This window comes from Rhipicephalus microplus, chromosome X (assembly GCF_043290135.1).
Source record: "Rhipicephalus microplus isolate Deutch F79 chromosome X, USDA_Rmic, whole genome shotgun sequence".
NCBI classification, from domain to species: Eukaryota; Metazoa; Arthropoda; class Arachnida; order Ixodida; family Ixodidae; genus Rhipicephalus; species Rhipicephalus microplus.
The window spans coordinates 386,071,449-386,088,798 of record NC_134710.1 but is presented as its reverse complement, the minus strand read 5'-3'; the positions used below and the strand labels follow the sequence as shown (position 1 = coordinate 386,088,798).

Here is a 17,350-nt window from a genome sequence, read left to right as displayed (position 1 = left end):
GTCGCAACACGACAAAAGCAGATACATCACGTGAAGGCTTTTCAAACGCAGGTGATACAGGCTACTACTCAACCGACGGCCGGCTCTTCGTGTGCAGCCGCTTCAAGGATCTGATCAAGTGTATGGACCAGCAGGTACCGCCGGCTGAGATCGAAGAGCTGCTGGCCAGGGATCCTAGAGTGAAGCAGGTGGTTGTAGCAGGGGTTCCTCACCCACAGTACGGAGAAGCTGCCAGGGCATTTGTCGTTCCGCGGCAACGCCTGGTGGGCCCCGCTGAAGAACAGCTGGAAGCTGACAGGCTCAAAACGCTTGTCGCTGGTATGTTAGCGATAGCTGGCCTAGACGGCCCGGGACTGTTCGGCTGCACCTTTACATGTACACGTAGAGCCTCACTTTTGGGTGTTTGGTCGGGTGCAATGCTTGCTTCATCTAGCACCCATCAATTTTTAAGACTACTAACGCTGTTGATTCTTCAGGTAGCACGACTATTATGATTATCATGAACCGCTAAGTGTTCGCTTCGTGCACGTAAATATACGCTTTGGTCCCACAACTCGTGCGCTGATTTATTCGGTATGGAATACAATAACTAGTTGTATCTTGAGTGAGTTTGTTACGTGACGAAACAGTTGCAACCAGCCATGTGAATAAAATCACATCGCATTATGTAACAGCTGGTCACGCACATCGCGAAAATCACGTTACATCACGTGATTGTTCTCGCTACATATTCTAATGCAATTTGTTCATAAAAATACTTGGAAGAACTTCATTCTTGATTTAGTGTTCATTAGTGACAGTCTTGCACAAAGTTTCATATTCGAGACCATAGAAGCTACATTATATTATATTGCAGTTCTTGTGCACATTAGCTGCCTCAGTCCACGTAAACAATTCAGTTATAACACATAATATTATTTTACCAAGGCTGATAATGAGTCTATGACGGAACCTTGCAAATTATTTCTATCATTTTGTGTTGCTCAAACAGAGCTTCATGTTCAGGTGCTTGTTGATTGCTTGGACTTGCTAGTGATGTCATGCTCTACTTGCGGAAGTAGAAAATAAAATGTGTGCCTGATTGAATAATTTATTGATGGAGTAGTTACGTTCAATTTAAGGGAGAGACGAATATTGAAATTTTCTAATACTTTCCAACCCTGTTTGCTATTCGAATCGATTCGCATGTTAATTTCACTATTCGAGCAGTTCGAACTTCCCGAAGGAAATATTTCCTGCACAGAAACGCGAAAAAGTAACCACTGGAAGCAAAGCCACAACTATGCATGTCCAATGTCCGATTTATCTTAGATTCCGCTTGTGGGGTGCGATATCCGAGAAAAGTATGGGGCGTTCCCGATTTTCAAAAATTCAAAACATGGCTGTTAGGTTTCTGTACTCTGATGTTACCGCAAATGTTATAATTTCAAAAGAAAAAAAAACCATGGTTAATAACATCGACACAAACGAAGGGAATATATCGGGCTGATACATTTTCACTACGCATTTCATAATTGAACAGATGTGGACTCTCAGCGATACTTTGCAAACCAAATTACGTTTCACTTTCACTGAACCATATAAGTAACATAAAAATAAGTTGCAGGGCTAACGCACATGTAATGCAGCTTTTCTAACAATAGCCCAAGCCGAGGTGGTATAGTGGCTAAGGTACTCGGCTGCTAACCCACAGGTTGCGGGATTGAATCTCGGCTGCGACGGCTGCATTTTCAATGGAAGCGAAGGTGATCTAGGCCCGTGTGCTGCGATTTGGGCGCACGGTAAGACACCCCAGGTGGTCGAAGTTTCCGGAGCCCTCCCCCACGTTCTCTCTCATAATAACGTGATGGTGTCGGGACATTAAACGTCACATATCAATCAATCAATCAATCCCAAAACGACAAGCCAGTGGAATATGTTACCGTAAGAAACAGCGAAAATAACCTGGCGTGATGTATTTTCAAGTTCACCGGAAGTTTTTCAGTAGTGTTTTTGTGCGGTTTCGTCATCACCAAATTTTATTATGAACCAACTTTATATTGCGTATTTTGATGTGTCACGGCGTAAGTACGTAGTGAATTGCTTTTTTATTGTATAGTCGAAGTGTGAACATCTGTGTCCTCTTGAAATATTGCATTCCATTCACTTCCCCGTTACGCCCTTGGGTGCCATGGGTGCTATCGTAAATGAATGAATATAAATACAGTAAGAGTAGAAATAACAGTGGCCCCATAAAATTCTTTTATGCTTTGTCCCACTAGATTATTGTACTGCGACAAAGCTACCTTTAGAGCTCTGCTACAGTCGCAAATGTAATCAATAAAGAAAACGTGAGCTCCAACATTAAGATATTCAACTTGGAAAAGATGAGGGCCCGATTGAAGAGGGCCCTGCAACACTTTTTAAGCATGGTCAAAAAACGCTTCCAATTGGTTGTAGAGGCCCCCAACAACACGCGAGTCAATTATTATTGCACCGCACGCTGCCTGGAATTCACAATAAATGACCAAAGTCAGCAAAAATCGTTTTCCCATTTCTCGACAAATTACGGTATAAGCACAAAAATCACTCCTAGTAAGCTCATATATCAGCCATTGGCTGTTTTGAACATGGCGCGCTTGGTTGTTACAGATGTCGCCAGTAGAGGCCGTCACTCGTCCACGCGTGCGTGCGCGATCGTACTGAAAAAGTCGCGTCTTCGAAGAAAAAAAAAGAGGGCTTAAGGTCACAAGGCGTGAGTGACATTTTTTTTTTGTTTTCCCCTCTCATCCCTCCCTGCTTATCATCAAGCGCTTTCGTCGAGACGAGGGAAGAGAAAATGCTATGAATGCGTGTGACAAATCTTTATAACTCTGCCCGTACTGAACGGATTATGGTAATTGTTGCGTCGTTGTAGTTGTTATGTAATACTTTTATCTAGTCAACTAAATTTATGGTTTCTCATAAAAGTGTTTCAGGGCACCTTTAAGGCTTTCTCGGACCGGAAATTTGAGTAGGAAGTCAAAAAATTGGATACTGATTATTCTAAGCATTACAAATTTCATAGATTTTTTTAATATACCACAGATAAGTATGCTGTATTGTCTGCCTATATTTAACTGTAGCATGAACATAAAAAATCAACTCCCAATCACTCCGTACAAATGTTTACCCTCAAGAGTTCAAACGTGTGGTCCCAGTGTTTAGCTATGGGTTCAACCCGACACTCCACCGAAACTTTTCACAATAATTGGTTACGTGTTCGTGCTTCTTAATGAGGTTAGACACACATTTGACACAGAGTGCTTATTTTATGTGCTGCACACTGTGTCTCGCATAATCATGGTCACGGAGGAGTGTAATGACCTGTTAAATGCGTTTCACATTGCGTTAATCACAGCAGTTGCTCTAGAACAACAGTAGGTCACAGACGTTGCAACCGTAGCCAAATCTCCGTTTCAGAAACTCCTGTCGAAAGTATGCGTTCGTTCCGGTGAACGAGGTCTCGTAATGATCACGTTGACGCTGTTGTGGTCACAATGCCGCTTGTTCGGCCGGGCGTTGTTGCAAGCGTTTGACATCACGAGCTAACATGGCGGCCTGGTTGGTAGGATCCGCGTGCCACCGGCGCTTAGATTCCCGTTCACAATTTAGCACGGCTTAGAAGGCTGCCGGATCGACACAATGCAGTTGAGGCCGGCACTAGACCTCCCGTGCCTATTTTTGCGCCATGACTGTATGATCAGCCCGGCGAATGCAAGATGTTTCACATTTCCGCGGTCGGTGCTGTTTTAGAGATTTTTGTAGGTCACCAATGTGAAAGGTCTCGTGGAAACTGGTGCGCGCGTGTTCAACACCACGTCTACGACGGCGTGAACATCGTCACTCACAACGCACCCAATGAAGCGCGTGCTTGCTTACGATGCTGAGAACGACGTAACTTGTAGCACAGCCAATCGAAACCGCTTCTGACAACGATGCCGAATAGTTTTCCGTTCCTCCTAGTTATTTTCAGCTTTCCCTGTAATAAAGTTTTGATACAGCAGCAGAAACCTTTTGTTACTATGTGGCTGCTGCAATTCTCTGTGTCTACAAAGAGTAATTCAGTCAGAATCGTAAAACCCAGCCGGAGCAAAGCTAGGCATACACAGAAAGCATGGTATAGTAGTCGACTCCCCTTATCTGGTTGAATTGTAGTATTGCGGTAATTGCACCTAAAAAAGACGCGAAAGAACATGCGAGGCATTAAATGCGAATGCGGATGACCATGCACTAAAATTACAAGGTTTTTCAGCATGAAAAATAAGCATTTGCATATACAAGAACGAACCAAATACCCACACCAGTAAAGTGAATAACCCCGTTCACTACATTTACGCAGATCCCCTTATAAATCTGTAGCACAAGACTGCATAAAAACATAAGTCCACGACTAACTTAACGCACGTTTTTTATAATAAAATATAGTAGGTTGAAAGGTGAACATGAAATGTTTTTCTTCTGCCCTTTCCAAGCTTCTAATGGACAGCGCAGTTTATAAAGATGAAAACATTGTGACACTTTTATGAACTTCTCCCAAGACTTGATTTATAAAGTCTCCTGAATATTTTATTCTTGCTCTAATATACATGGCTGCTTTTTCGCCACCTAAATGGACGAAAGTCGCCATTTGAAGCCTGTGTTTTTGGCTATGTTTGTCCTGTTAGGTGCCTTATAATACACGTTTCAAACCTGGCCGTCTATTCACAATACGGTTATCTATTTTGTCAGAATTTACGAACTTTGAACTTCTGCTTCCATTAAACATCTGTAACGTGCACCATTCTACTCAATTTACGAACACTTGATGGTCATTCGAGACCTAAGTACATACGATGAGCCAAGTATCATATGAAAATGCTCGAGAAATGGGTGGTAATTCTAGGTAGGGTGCGAAACAAAGAGAAAATTCGAAAGTTCAGCGGCGATTTCATGTGGCTTGCAAAAAAAAGAGGACGTTGATTGACGAGGCCACGCGAAGCTTCCCGTGATCCTCGCAAGGCAGGGCAACAGTTGGGCCGGCACCCGACATGGTTGCTGGTGGACACGGCAGCTGCCCTTGCGTTGGGCAAAGAAACTTCTCATTTACTTCATTTGAGAGTTGAGGCTAATCGCAGCAGCCCACTCTGACTCCTGACCTCTGCCAGACATTGGGTCTTTACCCGACCATTCTGCCGGCCGAGAAACTTCCACCGTCCTCAAACTCAATGAAACGCCACTGCGACTACTGCGTGGCTCTTCAAACGCCCTTTCCTACTTCGATTCTTTTTTTGTGTGGTTCAAGCGTTTATTCTGTCATTGGCGTCATCCACACAAAGCTCCAGTCACGGTCCTTCTAAGTGAATACTCCATCTAATCGGGTCATGTCCTCGATGCGACTCCATGTATGACATTCACGCACTTGTTCATCACAGTTTCTCAGTATGTGTGGTGTTGCATCACTGCATATAAAATGTGCGTTTGCCGTCTAAAAACTGCAGTTATGTTATTTCACTAGTAAAAACCTCGTTATTTGATTCGCGTAATGAATTGCTTCACAAAGCTGCGTAGTTTAGCTAGTCGGTTAGTCTTCATCGAAACGTGAGCAACAGCACAGTTCCCCTTATGCCTCTAGCTGTTCGTGTATATTGCCGTGAATTGTTGCCCGTGAATTAAATGTAGAAAAATGCAATTTTCTAGAAATAATGTCACAGTGGCCCTGTCATTCAATATGAAGTACCACGTCGCTAAACTGATTCAAAATAGTTTGTCAGAATTGGTTGTAAAAGCTTCAACTATTTCTTTGTGTAGGCTACCTAGTAGTTGGTTTGAATTCATTCATCAATACATTAACCAAACCAAGCGAGAATCTTAATTTTGTACATTGTAAACTGTTGTCAAAAGTCTTCGATCCAGCTTTCGGCTGCGTTTTTTCTGTGCTATACGCACAAAATTTTTTCTTGCGTTGTGCCAAAAATATTCTGGAAGGGCAGGGCGCATAACATAGCGCCGCCCACTGCTCTTATATATCCATACATTGCCGGCTTCTCGACGACGAAGCAGCAAGCAAGGCAAGCCATAGTGTTGGTGATATATACACGCATGACCCGAGCTTGCGTTTTCTTGGATTTCGGATTGCTGGCGTTCCTCGGCTTTCCAGTTCACCTCTACGGGAACAAATCACGTGACATCTGCTGGAGGTGTGTGGACTACCGTACGAACTTGGAACTTCGCTCCCGTAAGCTTCCCCCTCTTCGTTACACCAACATGGCCCCTGAGGCGCCTCTCCAGGTGGGACCTTCGGCTGTCCATGTCACTTGAGGCACCATGTATCCTCAATAAGATCCCCCTATCTTCACTGGCTCTGCTAAATTCGACGTCGAAGATTCGTTGTCGAGGTACGACAAAATCGGCGCAAGTAACAAATGGGAGGATCCAAGTTAGCTGGGCTATGTCACGTTCTACCTCGCGGACATCGCGCAACTGTTGTTTAATAACCACGCAGCTAACATAGTTATGTGGTCTGCATTCAAAAATGCTATTACGGAAGTCTTTAGATGACATGTGGGACGCAAGCTTCAAGCCGAGCAGCGTTTACGTTAACGTCCGCAGCGACCAGGTGAGAACTACACGGGCTACATCGAAGATGTGTTGCATCTATGCAACCGCTTCAGCTCTGCTATGTCTTAGGAAGAAAATATCAGGCACATTTCGAAAGGTATCGACGACGGCGCCTTTAAAATGTTGCTCACGAGAAATCCCCCCACAATCGCTTAACTTATCTGCCTCTCTCAGAGCTTCGACGAGCTGCGTAGGCAGCGCCCAAATGCTCGTCAAGCCCTCACGACGTTAGACAGGCTCACGAGCTTGCACCTACCTGCCCATCCTGCCGATCAGTAGCCACTGCTTTCGACAATCAACAAGTTTGTCCGCGAAGAGGTAGCACGCCAGCTGTCACTGCTGCCAATGACACATAAACCAGCGCATGCTTTGACTCCGGACCTGCAACACGCCATTCGGACTCGAGTCGCTGAGGCCCTCCGACCGATGCACCAGGAACCACCTGTTACAGCGCCTCTCACGTACGCCGCCGTCGTTGCTCGGCCTGCACAACAGCGTATGCCTTATGCTGAACCTGCCATGCCACCTCATGTCAATACTACAACACCAATTGCTGCACCGTATCCCATCGCGCGATCTTAAGCTCTGTTTTACCATCGCTCAGACGCTTGGAGGGCGCCGGACAATAGGCGTATCTGCTCCGCCTGTGGTATCGCTGGACACGTCGCCCGCCACTGTCGCCAAGCTCCTCCTTCCTTTGATAATAGGGGCAGACCGATTGCGTCGTCGTCAAGGACGCCATCAATGTACACCCCTGACGATAAACGACCTTACGGGAACCATCGCTCACCCTCTCCCCGACGATGCGCCCCGTCACCTATGCGTCGCCGACCTACCACGGAAGAGGGAAACTGATCGCTGCAGCTACAGAGCAACAGCTGCATACAAGTCGAACTGCTAAAAGCCTCAATCTCTTTCGCCGCAAAACTTTATCAACGTCAACGTGGAGGACACCACCGCACAAGCGCTTATTGATACAGGAGCCGCCGTTTTCATATTCTGCGAGACCTTATGCCCCAAATTGAAAAAGTTGGCAATGTCTCTCTCGGGCCTGATACTCTGCACGGCCAACTCTCAGTGCATGGAACCTTCAGCTGTGTGCACTGTACATGCTATTATGCAATGTGAACTTTGCGTCAATAACGTTTTTGTGCTGACGTCATGCTCCCACGAAGTCAAACTTGGATGGGACTTTCTTTCACGTGATCGCGCCATCTAGATTGCTCACATGAAGAAGTTGCCCTTACACGGTTGCCAACTTCTCGTTTGGTGGATTCTCTTCCCGAAGCTTGCGAACTAGTCAATGCTGCAGACACGGACAAAGCACCAAACACATCTACTCTTGTAGCCTTGACCTGTGTAGCCGCCCCGGCCAGAACTGTTTTGTTAACTCCATCTGACGCATTTTTCCGCCACCATACCCTACACCTGCCCTTTGCCGTACTCACCGTAAAATTCGATGCTACCAGCATGCTGCGAACTGGCTATTGTCGTCAGTCACCTTACTTCGCGGACAATGTTTGGGCAGCATACAAGACGTTAACCTCCTGCGCCCTCTGGAGTTTGCTGAAAGCCAACTGCTCCTCCAGCTCAATGGCATGACGCCACCTGTGGCCACACTGCCCGCACCAGACTCATTCTACCCTTCTGTAGCCGCTGAGCTATCGACTACGCAACTATACGTACTATTGTCTCTTCTTCGGGAGTTCCGCTCTTCCTTCGATTGCGCCCAACCATCCTTGGATCACACAGCGGACATCACGCACCACATTGCCACCGGTTATATTGCTCCCTTATGCCAACGACCATATTGAGTTTCAGCAGAACAGGGGCGTATTATCGACGAACAAGTCGATGATATGCTCAAGCGCGGTGTCATGCAGCCTTCGCAGAGCCCTTGGTCGTCCCCTGTTGTGCTTCGCGCAAAGAGGATGAGTCTATCCGATTCTGTGTCAACTACCACAGGCTCAATAGGATAACCCGGAAGGACGTGTACCCGTTACCACGCATCAAGGATGCTCTCCATTGCTTGCAAGGAGCAGAATATTTCTCTTCTTCAGATTTACGCTCAGGTAATTGGCAAGTTACAATGGCCGACCTTGACCAATCGAAGACTGCATTTGTCACACCTGATGGGCTGTACGAGTTTAGCGTAACGCCGTTTGGAATCTGCAATACCCCAGCTACCTTCGAACAGACGATGGACACCATACTTCGCGGCTACAAGTGAAACACGTGCCACAGCTACCTTGACGCTATGATCGTTTTTTTCTCGTGACTTGTCGACTTACCCTGTACGCTTCGTGCTATTCTCACGTGCCTCATCTCTGCTGGCCTTCAACTTAACATCAAGAAGTGTCATTTTGCCACACGCCAGCTCACTATACAGGGTCGCGTCGTCTGAAAGGAGGGTATTCTACCAGATCCGGTGAAACTCCGTGCCGTGGCCGACTATCCGAAGTCCTATTCCATGAAAGCACTTCAAGTTTTATCGAGCTGTGCTCTTACTTTCGGCGATTCGTCCACGACTTCTCTTCCTTCATCGCGCCTCTTACCAACCTGCTGATAACTTCCAAATGCATTTGTACTAGGTCAAAATAGTGCGACGAATCCTTTACCATGCTTCGGTGGTTGTTATGATTACCTTCAATACTACGTCATTTTGACCCTGATGCGCCTACAGAGGTCCATACCGACGCCAGCAGTGTCAGTCGGTAGATTATAGGCTCAACGAATACCACGATACCAACAATACGTGGTTGCTTACGTGAGTCCAACGCTCAAGAAAGCCGATCATAATTATTCCGTTGGTGAGAAAAAGTGCCTCGCAATTATATGGGCTTTGACCAAGTTCCGCCCATACCTTTCTGGCCGTACTTTCTAAGTCGTCACGGACCACCACGCTCTATGTTGGCTATCGTCGCTCAAAGATCCATCAGGACGCCTTGGTCATTGGGCACTTCGCCTACAGGAATACGACGTTCATGTTGTATACCGATCCGGTGGCCGCAAGCATTCGGACGCCGATGCGCTATCCCGCTCACCGCAACCGGCTGACCCAACCTCCTCTTCACCTTCTTGAGTTCGCAGGCATTGTATCGGAGCAACGCAAAAATGCTTGTATTTCCCAACTTCTCGCCTCCTGACTGATCCATTGGCTCAGCCGGTCTCAAGAACTATCCGCCGTCAGGCGACACATTTCGCTCTCCGAGACGACCTCCTCTATCGGCGGAATTACTTGTATGAAGGTTGGAGGTGGCTGTTAGAGATACCCAACCACACGTGCTCGGAAATCTGTACTGCTTTCCACAATGACCCGCAAAGCGCTCATACCGGCGCTTTCAAAACGTACAACCGTCTGCGTCAGCGGTAATACTGGCACGGCATGTACTCGATTGGCCACAAGTACGTACGTGCTGTACAGCATGCCAGCGACGTAACGCTCCCATTCAACGCCCGACTGGTACACTTCAACCTCTGCCTTGTCCATGGCATCTGTTTGACCACGTCGGTGTCTACCTATACGGACCACCTCAGTAGTCGTCTTCTGGAAGTAGGTGGATAATTGTCGGCGTGGACCATCTCACGCGTTACGCAGAGATGGCAGCACTACCCGCAGCAAACGCAACAGAAGTTGCAATTTTCATCTTGCGCTACTTCTTCGCCACGGTGTTCCCCGCGAACTTTTGAGTGACAGGGTGCGTGTTGTCCTGTCTGACGTCAAGTCAAGCCTTGCTCGCTCAGTGCAAAATGGTTCATCGGATGACAAGAGCCTACCACCCGCAGACGAATGGTGTCACAGAACGATTTAATCCCCCTCTAGGTAATATGTTTACAATGTACACAGCTTCAGACCAGACCGATTGAGACACTGTCCTTCCATTCGCCATGTTTGCGTATAATACCGTTACGCACGCTACCACAAGGCTTTCTGCTTTCTAGTGTCCAGCGTGCAAGCGAACGATCTGACAGGCTGGACACTGTCCTCCCCTACACGCCTGACTCATCTCAGTACATCGCAATTTATGATGTTGGCAGGTACGCCGAACATTGCCAACAATTGGCCCGTTCACTGACAACTGAGAACCAAGGCCACCAGAAGCTACGACATGACACCAACCGACCTCTCTCTACTTTCACGACTGGTGCCATCGTTTGGCTCCGGATTCCGCCAAATACTCCGGCCTTTTGTCAAAAATACCGGCGCAATACCATTGGTTTACCGCATTATCGCCCGTACGTCACCAATCAATTAAGAGACTGAGCCTTTGACACCGTCTGACGACCTACGTCGTCGTGGCATAGAAATTGTACATGTTAGTCTCCTAAAGCCGTATTATGACCCCACTGTTGTGATCACCCCTTTAGCCTCCAGGATGGCTACGCTCTTCGCTGGGGGCCATTGTAGCGAACAATGTGAGACGACGACAAAGCAGCAAGCAAGGCAAGCCACTGCGTTAGGGATATATTCGTGCGAACTGAGCATGCGCTTGCTTGGATTTCAGATTTCTGATGTTCCTCAGCCTTACAGTTCCTCTGTACGTGAATAAACCACGTGACAATATATATATATATATATATATATATATATATATATATATATATATATATATATATATATATATATATATATATATATATAGGAGAAAGAAGTGTATACCTAAGGGCTCGTTTTTCCGTGTTTTAACACAATATTAATAACATCTAACAGACAGTAATGCCAAGGAATGTACAGGGGAAGTTATTAGAACCAATGGAATGTAAATAAAAAGAAAGAAAAGCGGATGAAAAAGTAACCAGCTGTGAGCAGGAATCGAACCTACGACCTTCGAATAACGCGTTTGATGTTCTAACCACTGAGCTACCACAGCGGCCTTCCCTCCATCCACTTTTTTGGGTTTATATGTGAATCTTGAAGTAGGAGTGACAGTCAGCGCCATCTATAAGCCAAGCGACGAGTGTAAAAACACTCTTTTATGTGCATATTTGGCGTAACGTAGCACGTGAACTTATTATGGGTGGGCAGCTGATTAATACTCCCTTGTATACAACCTAATGACACCAAGTCTGCCAGTACGAGACCCTCGTTTAATGAAATAAGGGAAAGAAGTGTATACCTAAGGGCTCGTTTTTCCGTGTTTTAACACAATATTAATGAGATCTAACAGACAGTAATGCCAAGGAATGTACAAGGGAAGTTATTAGAACCAATGGAATGTAAATAAGAAGAAAGAAAAGTGGATAAAAAAATAACCAGCCGTGAGCAGGAATCACACCTACGACCTTCGAATAACGCGTTCGATGCTCTAACCACGGAGCTACCACAGCGGCCTTCCCTCCATCCACTTTTTTGAGTTTATATGTGAATTTTAAAGTAGGAGTGATAGTCAGCGCCATCTATAAGGCAAGCGACGAGTGTGAAAACACTCTTTTATGCGCATGTTTGGCGTCACGTAGCACGTGAAGTTATTATGAGTGGGCAGCTGATTAATAGTCCCTCGTATACAACCTAATGACACCAAGTCTGCAGTACGAGACCCTCGTTTAATGAAATAAGGGAAAGAAGTGTATACCTAAGGGCTTGTTTTTCCGTATATATATATATATATATATATATATATTTATATTTACATATAAGTATAAAAGTAGATGCGCTTTCACATAACAACCTGTTTATTCAGCTGACGTTTCGACGCAAACCCCGTCTTTTTGCAGGCATAATACTATTTACACATTTTCGTGCCTTCCTATAGCTTCTCAAGATAGGAGGGAAGGAGACAGAGAAAAATATTAACAATAACAAAAAAGAAGAAAAAGAAAAAGAAAAAAATCAGAAAAGGGGAGGAAGAAACGTTCACAAGAAGAAAGAGGGGCTTGGTGGGATTGGGAAGGAACAGGAACTCAACAAAGGTGAACCTAAACGAGCTATGCCGTCTTTGTCAACAGTACCTCTCGAGCACCCACCCTTCCCCCAAGTGGACATTTTCACCACCGTTTTTCTATTTCACCCTCCGGTGCTATCCTGCTGGCAACTTGCCCTCTTTTGAAGTTTATGACAAATCGGTGGGAGAGCTTAAGCGCTTTAAGTGCATGTTGGTGGCGTTAGAAGATATGAAAGAGCCGGTGATTGTGGCTCCGCTAATAATATTCATTATATGCATTGGCTCCTGTCTGTGAAGAAAAAGAAGAAAAAAAAGGCAAGGAAAAAGAAAAAACAGAAAAAAGAAAGAAGAAAAAAGGTGGAACTTGTACGACATGCGGGACCACTTATATGTGCGTTCCGGCTGTGCTTGAAGTGGCAAACCATTCCTCTATTGTTAGATGTATACGCTAAAAGATTTGTTAGGGGGTAACATTATTGTTGTAATGGGAGGCTAGCGGCAGAGTACTGATTAAAGAGGGGCATTTGCGTCTTTTAGTGTTCGAAACACTGAGAGAGTGCCTGGGTGTTCCTTTATTCTGTTTTTATAGAGTTGAATTTGTAGATAAAGTAAGATTCCCGTTGTTCCTGCTCTCGAATAGTTCAAAAATTGCTTTCCAATAGTGTAACTCTGATGTCATCCAAGCTGTGGTGTTTTAATGTACTGTGTTTTGAAAGTGCAAGACCTGGCAGGAAACGTACATGTGCCCGATGGTTGTTGAATCTAATTCAAAACGGTGTGTCTGTCTGGCCCACGTATTGCATGTTACACGTACACCCCACATTCCAGAGGGTATATGGCGTTATCTGAGTCACTGTCTAGTGAAGCTCTAATCCTGTGCTTAAACTCCGAGTGGGTGCTTTCCGCCGCTGTCGTTGTCTGCTTGTGATTGCATACTTTGCATCTGCTTTTTCCACAAAGGCGACACCTTGTTTGAGGTTTCACGCCTATTTTTGAACTTATCAAATGATCCCTTATATTTTTAGGCCGTCCGTACACCACACCGGGATGAGAAGTGAAAATTTTGGATAGTCACCCGCTCTGTTCCAATATGTTAAAGTGTTTTCTTAAGACCTTCTTTATGTTAGGTGGGTTGCTCGTGAAAGTTAGCACCAATGTTTTGTTATGGTACTGGTTGGTATCTTTTTGTGGTGCAAAGAGCCTGGTGGTCCAGATTTTCGCTGTTTTGATGGCGTCATCAGTGATAGCTGACTGGTATTCTTGGTGAAGGAGTACTTCGCGCATATGTGTGCTGTTTTGTGGAAGTCCTTGGTGCAGGAGCAGATTTGTCGGAATCTGTGTGCTTGAGAATAGGGAATGCTGGTCTTGCAGTGTCGCTGGTGGCAGCTTTTGAAGTGCAGGTATTGTTGCCTGTCCGTAGGTTTTGTGTATACGCTACTTACCAACGCACCATCGTCCATTTGAATAAGTACATCAAGAAAACTTAATTCAGTGTTGAAGTAGGAGTGTGTAAAATAAATGCTGGGGTGTACTTAGTTAAATGCCTGTATAAATTTGAGCAGCTCATTTTCCAAATGTGTCCAAACTATGAATATATCGTCTAGATACCATTTTTAGATAAAAGTTTCATATCACAAGATGAAAAAAAACTGGACTCTATATGGTGCATGAATATGTTAGCGTAGTTTGGGGCCATTCTTGTACCCATCGCCATGCCATTGGTTCGAAGGTAGTACCCAATGCTAAATATAAAGCTGTTCGATTTGAGTACAAGTCTTGTTAAGATCTCAATTACTTTTTTGCTTAGATATGCGATAGGGTTGTGGGTGCGATACAATTCAACAAGTGCCTTTACGCCACCGTTGTGTGGGATATTTGTGTAAAGTTAACTAACATCCAATGTTACAATGAATGCACCTTCTGGAATTTTCACGTCCGATATTTCCCGAAGAAAATGGTTGTGTCACGCAAGAAGCACTCATGTCTGGGTGGTATGTTTTTTATTAAAGAGTCAATATAACAGGAAATGGGTTCCGTTAACGTTCCCGTGCCTGATATAATCGACATACCAGGGTTTCGCTCCTTATGGATCTTCGGCAGCATGTAAAAACGACGAGGCACCGAATGTACCGTAGTAAGTGCCTTTTGAAGCTTTGAATCAATGGCGCATTCACGCGTGAGATCCTCTAGGGTTGTTACAATGATCCTTTTGTGCTCATGTGATAGGGACCGTGTCGAGGTGTTTGTAGAATTGTTTGTCATTTAGTTGTCGCCTGCCTTCCTTAATGTAGTCCGATTTATTCAGAACAACAATCGCGCCTCCACTGTCTGCTGGCTTAATTACGAGATCTTTGCGGTTGCTCAACGCGAGTAGTACCTCTCTCTCTGTCTTAGATATATTATTCATACCTGGTTCGTGCACCTTGTACGCATGCATGACATCTTTCTGAAACGCGTCTATATATAGATCCAAATGTCGATCTCTGTTTGCGTCTGGAGTCCATTGCCGGCCGATTACCCCCCGAAATAGCAAGTTGTCTTTTTGGGGTTTATCGAAGGAATATTCCTCCAATTGTCAATTTCGTGCAAAAACGTCTAGGTCTTTAGGAAGCGTGAATTCATCGTACTTTCCCTTGCCGGGGCAGAATGTGTGTCCACGTCGTAGTACACTCAGTTCTTCGTTGTTAAGTTCTTTATCTGAAAGGGTAATGACGTTTGGTTCTTTGGAATGTGGTGGCAAATCTTTCGGAACGTGAGGTAGCCCGGTCTTTTTCATGTAGGCAGCAGTGGGTATAGCGTATGGTGAGACATTGTCGTGCACAAGTTTCTTTCTCTTAAGTTTTTCTATTTCCTCTGTTCTTTTGTGCTCAAACATAGCGAGCTCTTTAGCCTTCCACTCCGAAAGAGGAAAGTTTTTTCTTATATTCCGCTCCTCCATTCTCAGTGCGTTCAGAGTCTTTCTGCAGTGTTCAATGGTGACCTTAGTTAGCTCGTGTGCGGCGTGATTGAGAATTTTCTTCCATTCTTTCCTTTTCTCTTTGTCAAAATTATGCATCGATGGTGTTAGAGACAAGCGCAACCACTTTGGAGCCGTACCCGCCAGTACATATTCTTCGAGACTGCGCACGTAAAGTTCTTGCCGTATTCGTTTATCAACCACTTTTCTAAGTTTAAAAAAATTTGGACCTGTTCTGTGGCCTAATTCATCTGAAGAGAACGGTGCTTGCCCATTCGCACAACCAGTATGTCACTTTGCACAGACGCGGCGAGTAAAACCGCAAGGTACCCGGAGTTCGTACCTGGTTTGGGTTGGAGCTCCATCCTACTGTGCCTCCCGTGACGAGCTGGCCTGTAAGCGACTGCTGTTGACTGGTGCTGGCTGCTGGTTGCCCATGACTAATGTTGGCTGTTGATTTTCGCTGTGGGGGGATGGTTGATTCTGGCCACTGGTTGCTGTCGTTTGTGGTACAGCTGGCCGTCGTTGTTGACCTGGATTAACCTTCGTCGCCTTTTCGGAGTGTGCCTCGCAGGCGGCGTCGACAGCTTTGGTACGCGTAATGGCGGTCACGTACTCCGTGATGGGGGTCCTGACAGGATCTGCTGGCCTGTAGAAGGGGTAGCGGCTGTTTGCGAGGCCGCTTCGTGCTCTTCTTGCCCTTCGCCGCCTCGACAGGTCTCTCTCTCTCTCTACACACACGCACACATATATATATATATTTATATATATGGGATATGGCACAATGGGAACGTTGTCAACAAGGATAAATATATTTATTTCCCAAGAGTTTCGGGATGGGTCCTCCCTTCATCAGGGGGTGAGTTATACTGACATGAACTTCCAAACTTCATTGCTGCCGCGTCCCTCTCGCCTTAAAAGATGTTTGCGAGAGTGAGAGGGAACTAAAAAAGGAAAAACAAAAAAAAAACAAAAAAGGGGGAGAAAAAAGACGAAAAAGAAAAGTAAAGAAAAGAAAGAAAGTAAAAAAGAGGAAGAACCACTGTCAACACTGAGAACGAAACCAACTGTCCGTGTACGTCCACATACGGTTCTATATCACGTGCTGTTCCGTTCTCGACGTGTGTCGGGCCACCCAAGACTGTCGCCGCGGTGCCGGGAGGGTCCGTGACGGCGTGCGTAAAGAAAGGGTTTCCCCGTAATGGGTCGGTCGGCGTGCGGCGTGCGTAAAGGAAGGGTTTCACGTTAATGGGTCGGTCGGCTCTTTACCTTTAATCTTCGTCCGTTTTCTGCAATGGTCATCAAGTGGTAGGCGAGCGTAAACACTTTGTATGTGCATGTGGAAAAAAGGAAGAAAAAAGGAGAACAAAAAAAAACAAGAAAGGACAGTGTACACGTACGAGCCAGCCAGAAAAAAGCATGGTCTTCCTTTGTCTCCCTTTTTTTCTTCCTTTTATATATATATATATATATATATATATATATATATATATATATGTGTGTGTGTGTGTGTGTGTGTGTGTGTGTGTGTGTGTGTGTGTGTGTGTGTGTACGATTGGTTCGAACGGACGAACTTATTAAAACCTTTATTAGTTCCTTTCGTTGCGGCTCCGGTCTGGTCTTCATCACGTATTCCCTGACAAAGACCCGACCCCGGCCAAAGCGTATACGTACTAATAACAGTTGTTTTACGTCCGTGGGCTGAAGTAAGAATTTTTTAATATCTGAACCAACAGAAGAAACTCTTGGACGAACCCACCGACGAACCGACACTTTTTAAGGCCAAACTGACAATTAAAATCAATAAAATAAATTGATTAATTGATTGTTGCTTTATTGAGTGATAGATTGATATGTTTGGTTTAACGTCCCAAATCCCAAAGCCACCATATGT

The 17,350-nt window shown here is 45.3% G+C and overlaps 1 protein-coding gene across 2 annotated transcripts in view; it reads left to right on the top strand.

The window, feature by feature from the left end:
* LOC142776431 (luciferin 4-monooxygenase-like) overlaps positions 1-17,350 on the top strand; it is a 134,972-nt gene that overhangs the window by 111,012 nt on the left and 6,610 nt on the right. The window contains exon 10 of one of the 2 annotated variants that reach the window (XM_075880072.1): positions 52-318. In XM_075880072.1, the coding sequence (XP_075736187.1) occupies positions 52-318 (267 nt within the window). Of the gene's footprint in view, positions 1-51; positions 11,168-17,350 lie in introns of those variants that run through there. The other variant, XM_075880071.1, reaches the window with a different exon arrangement.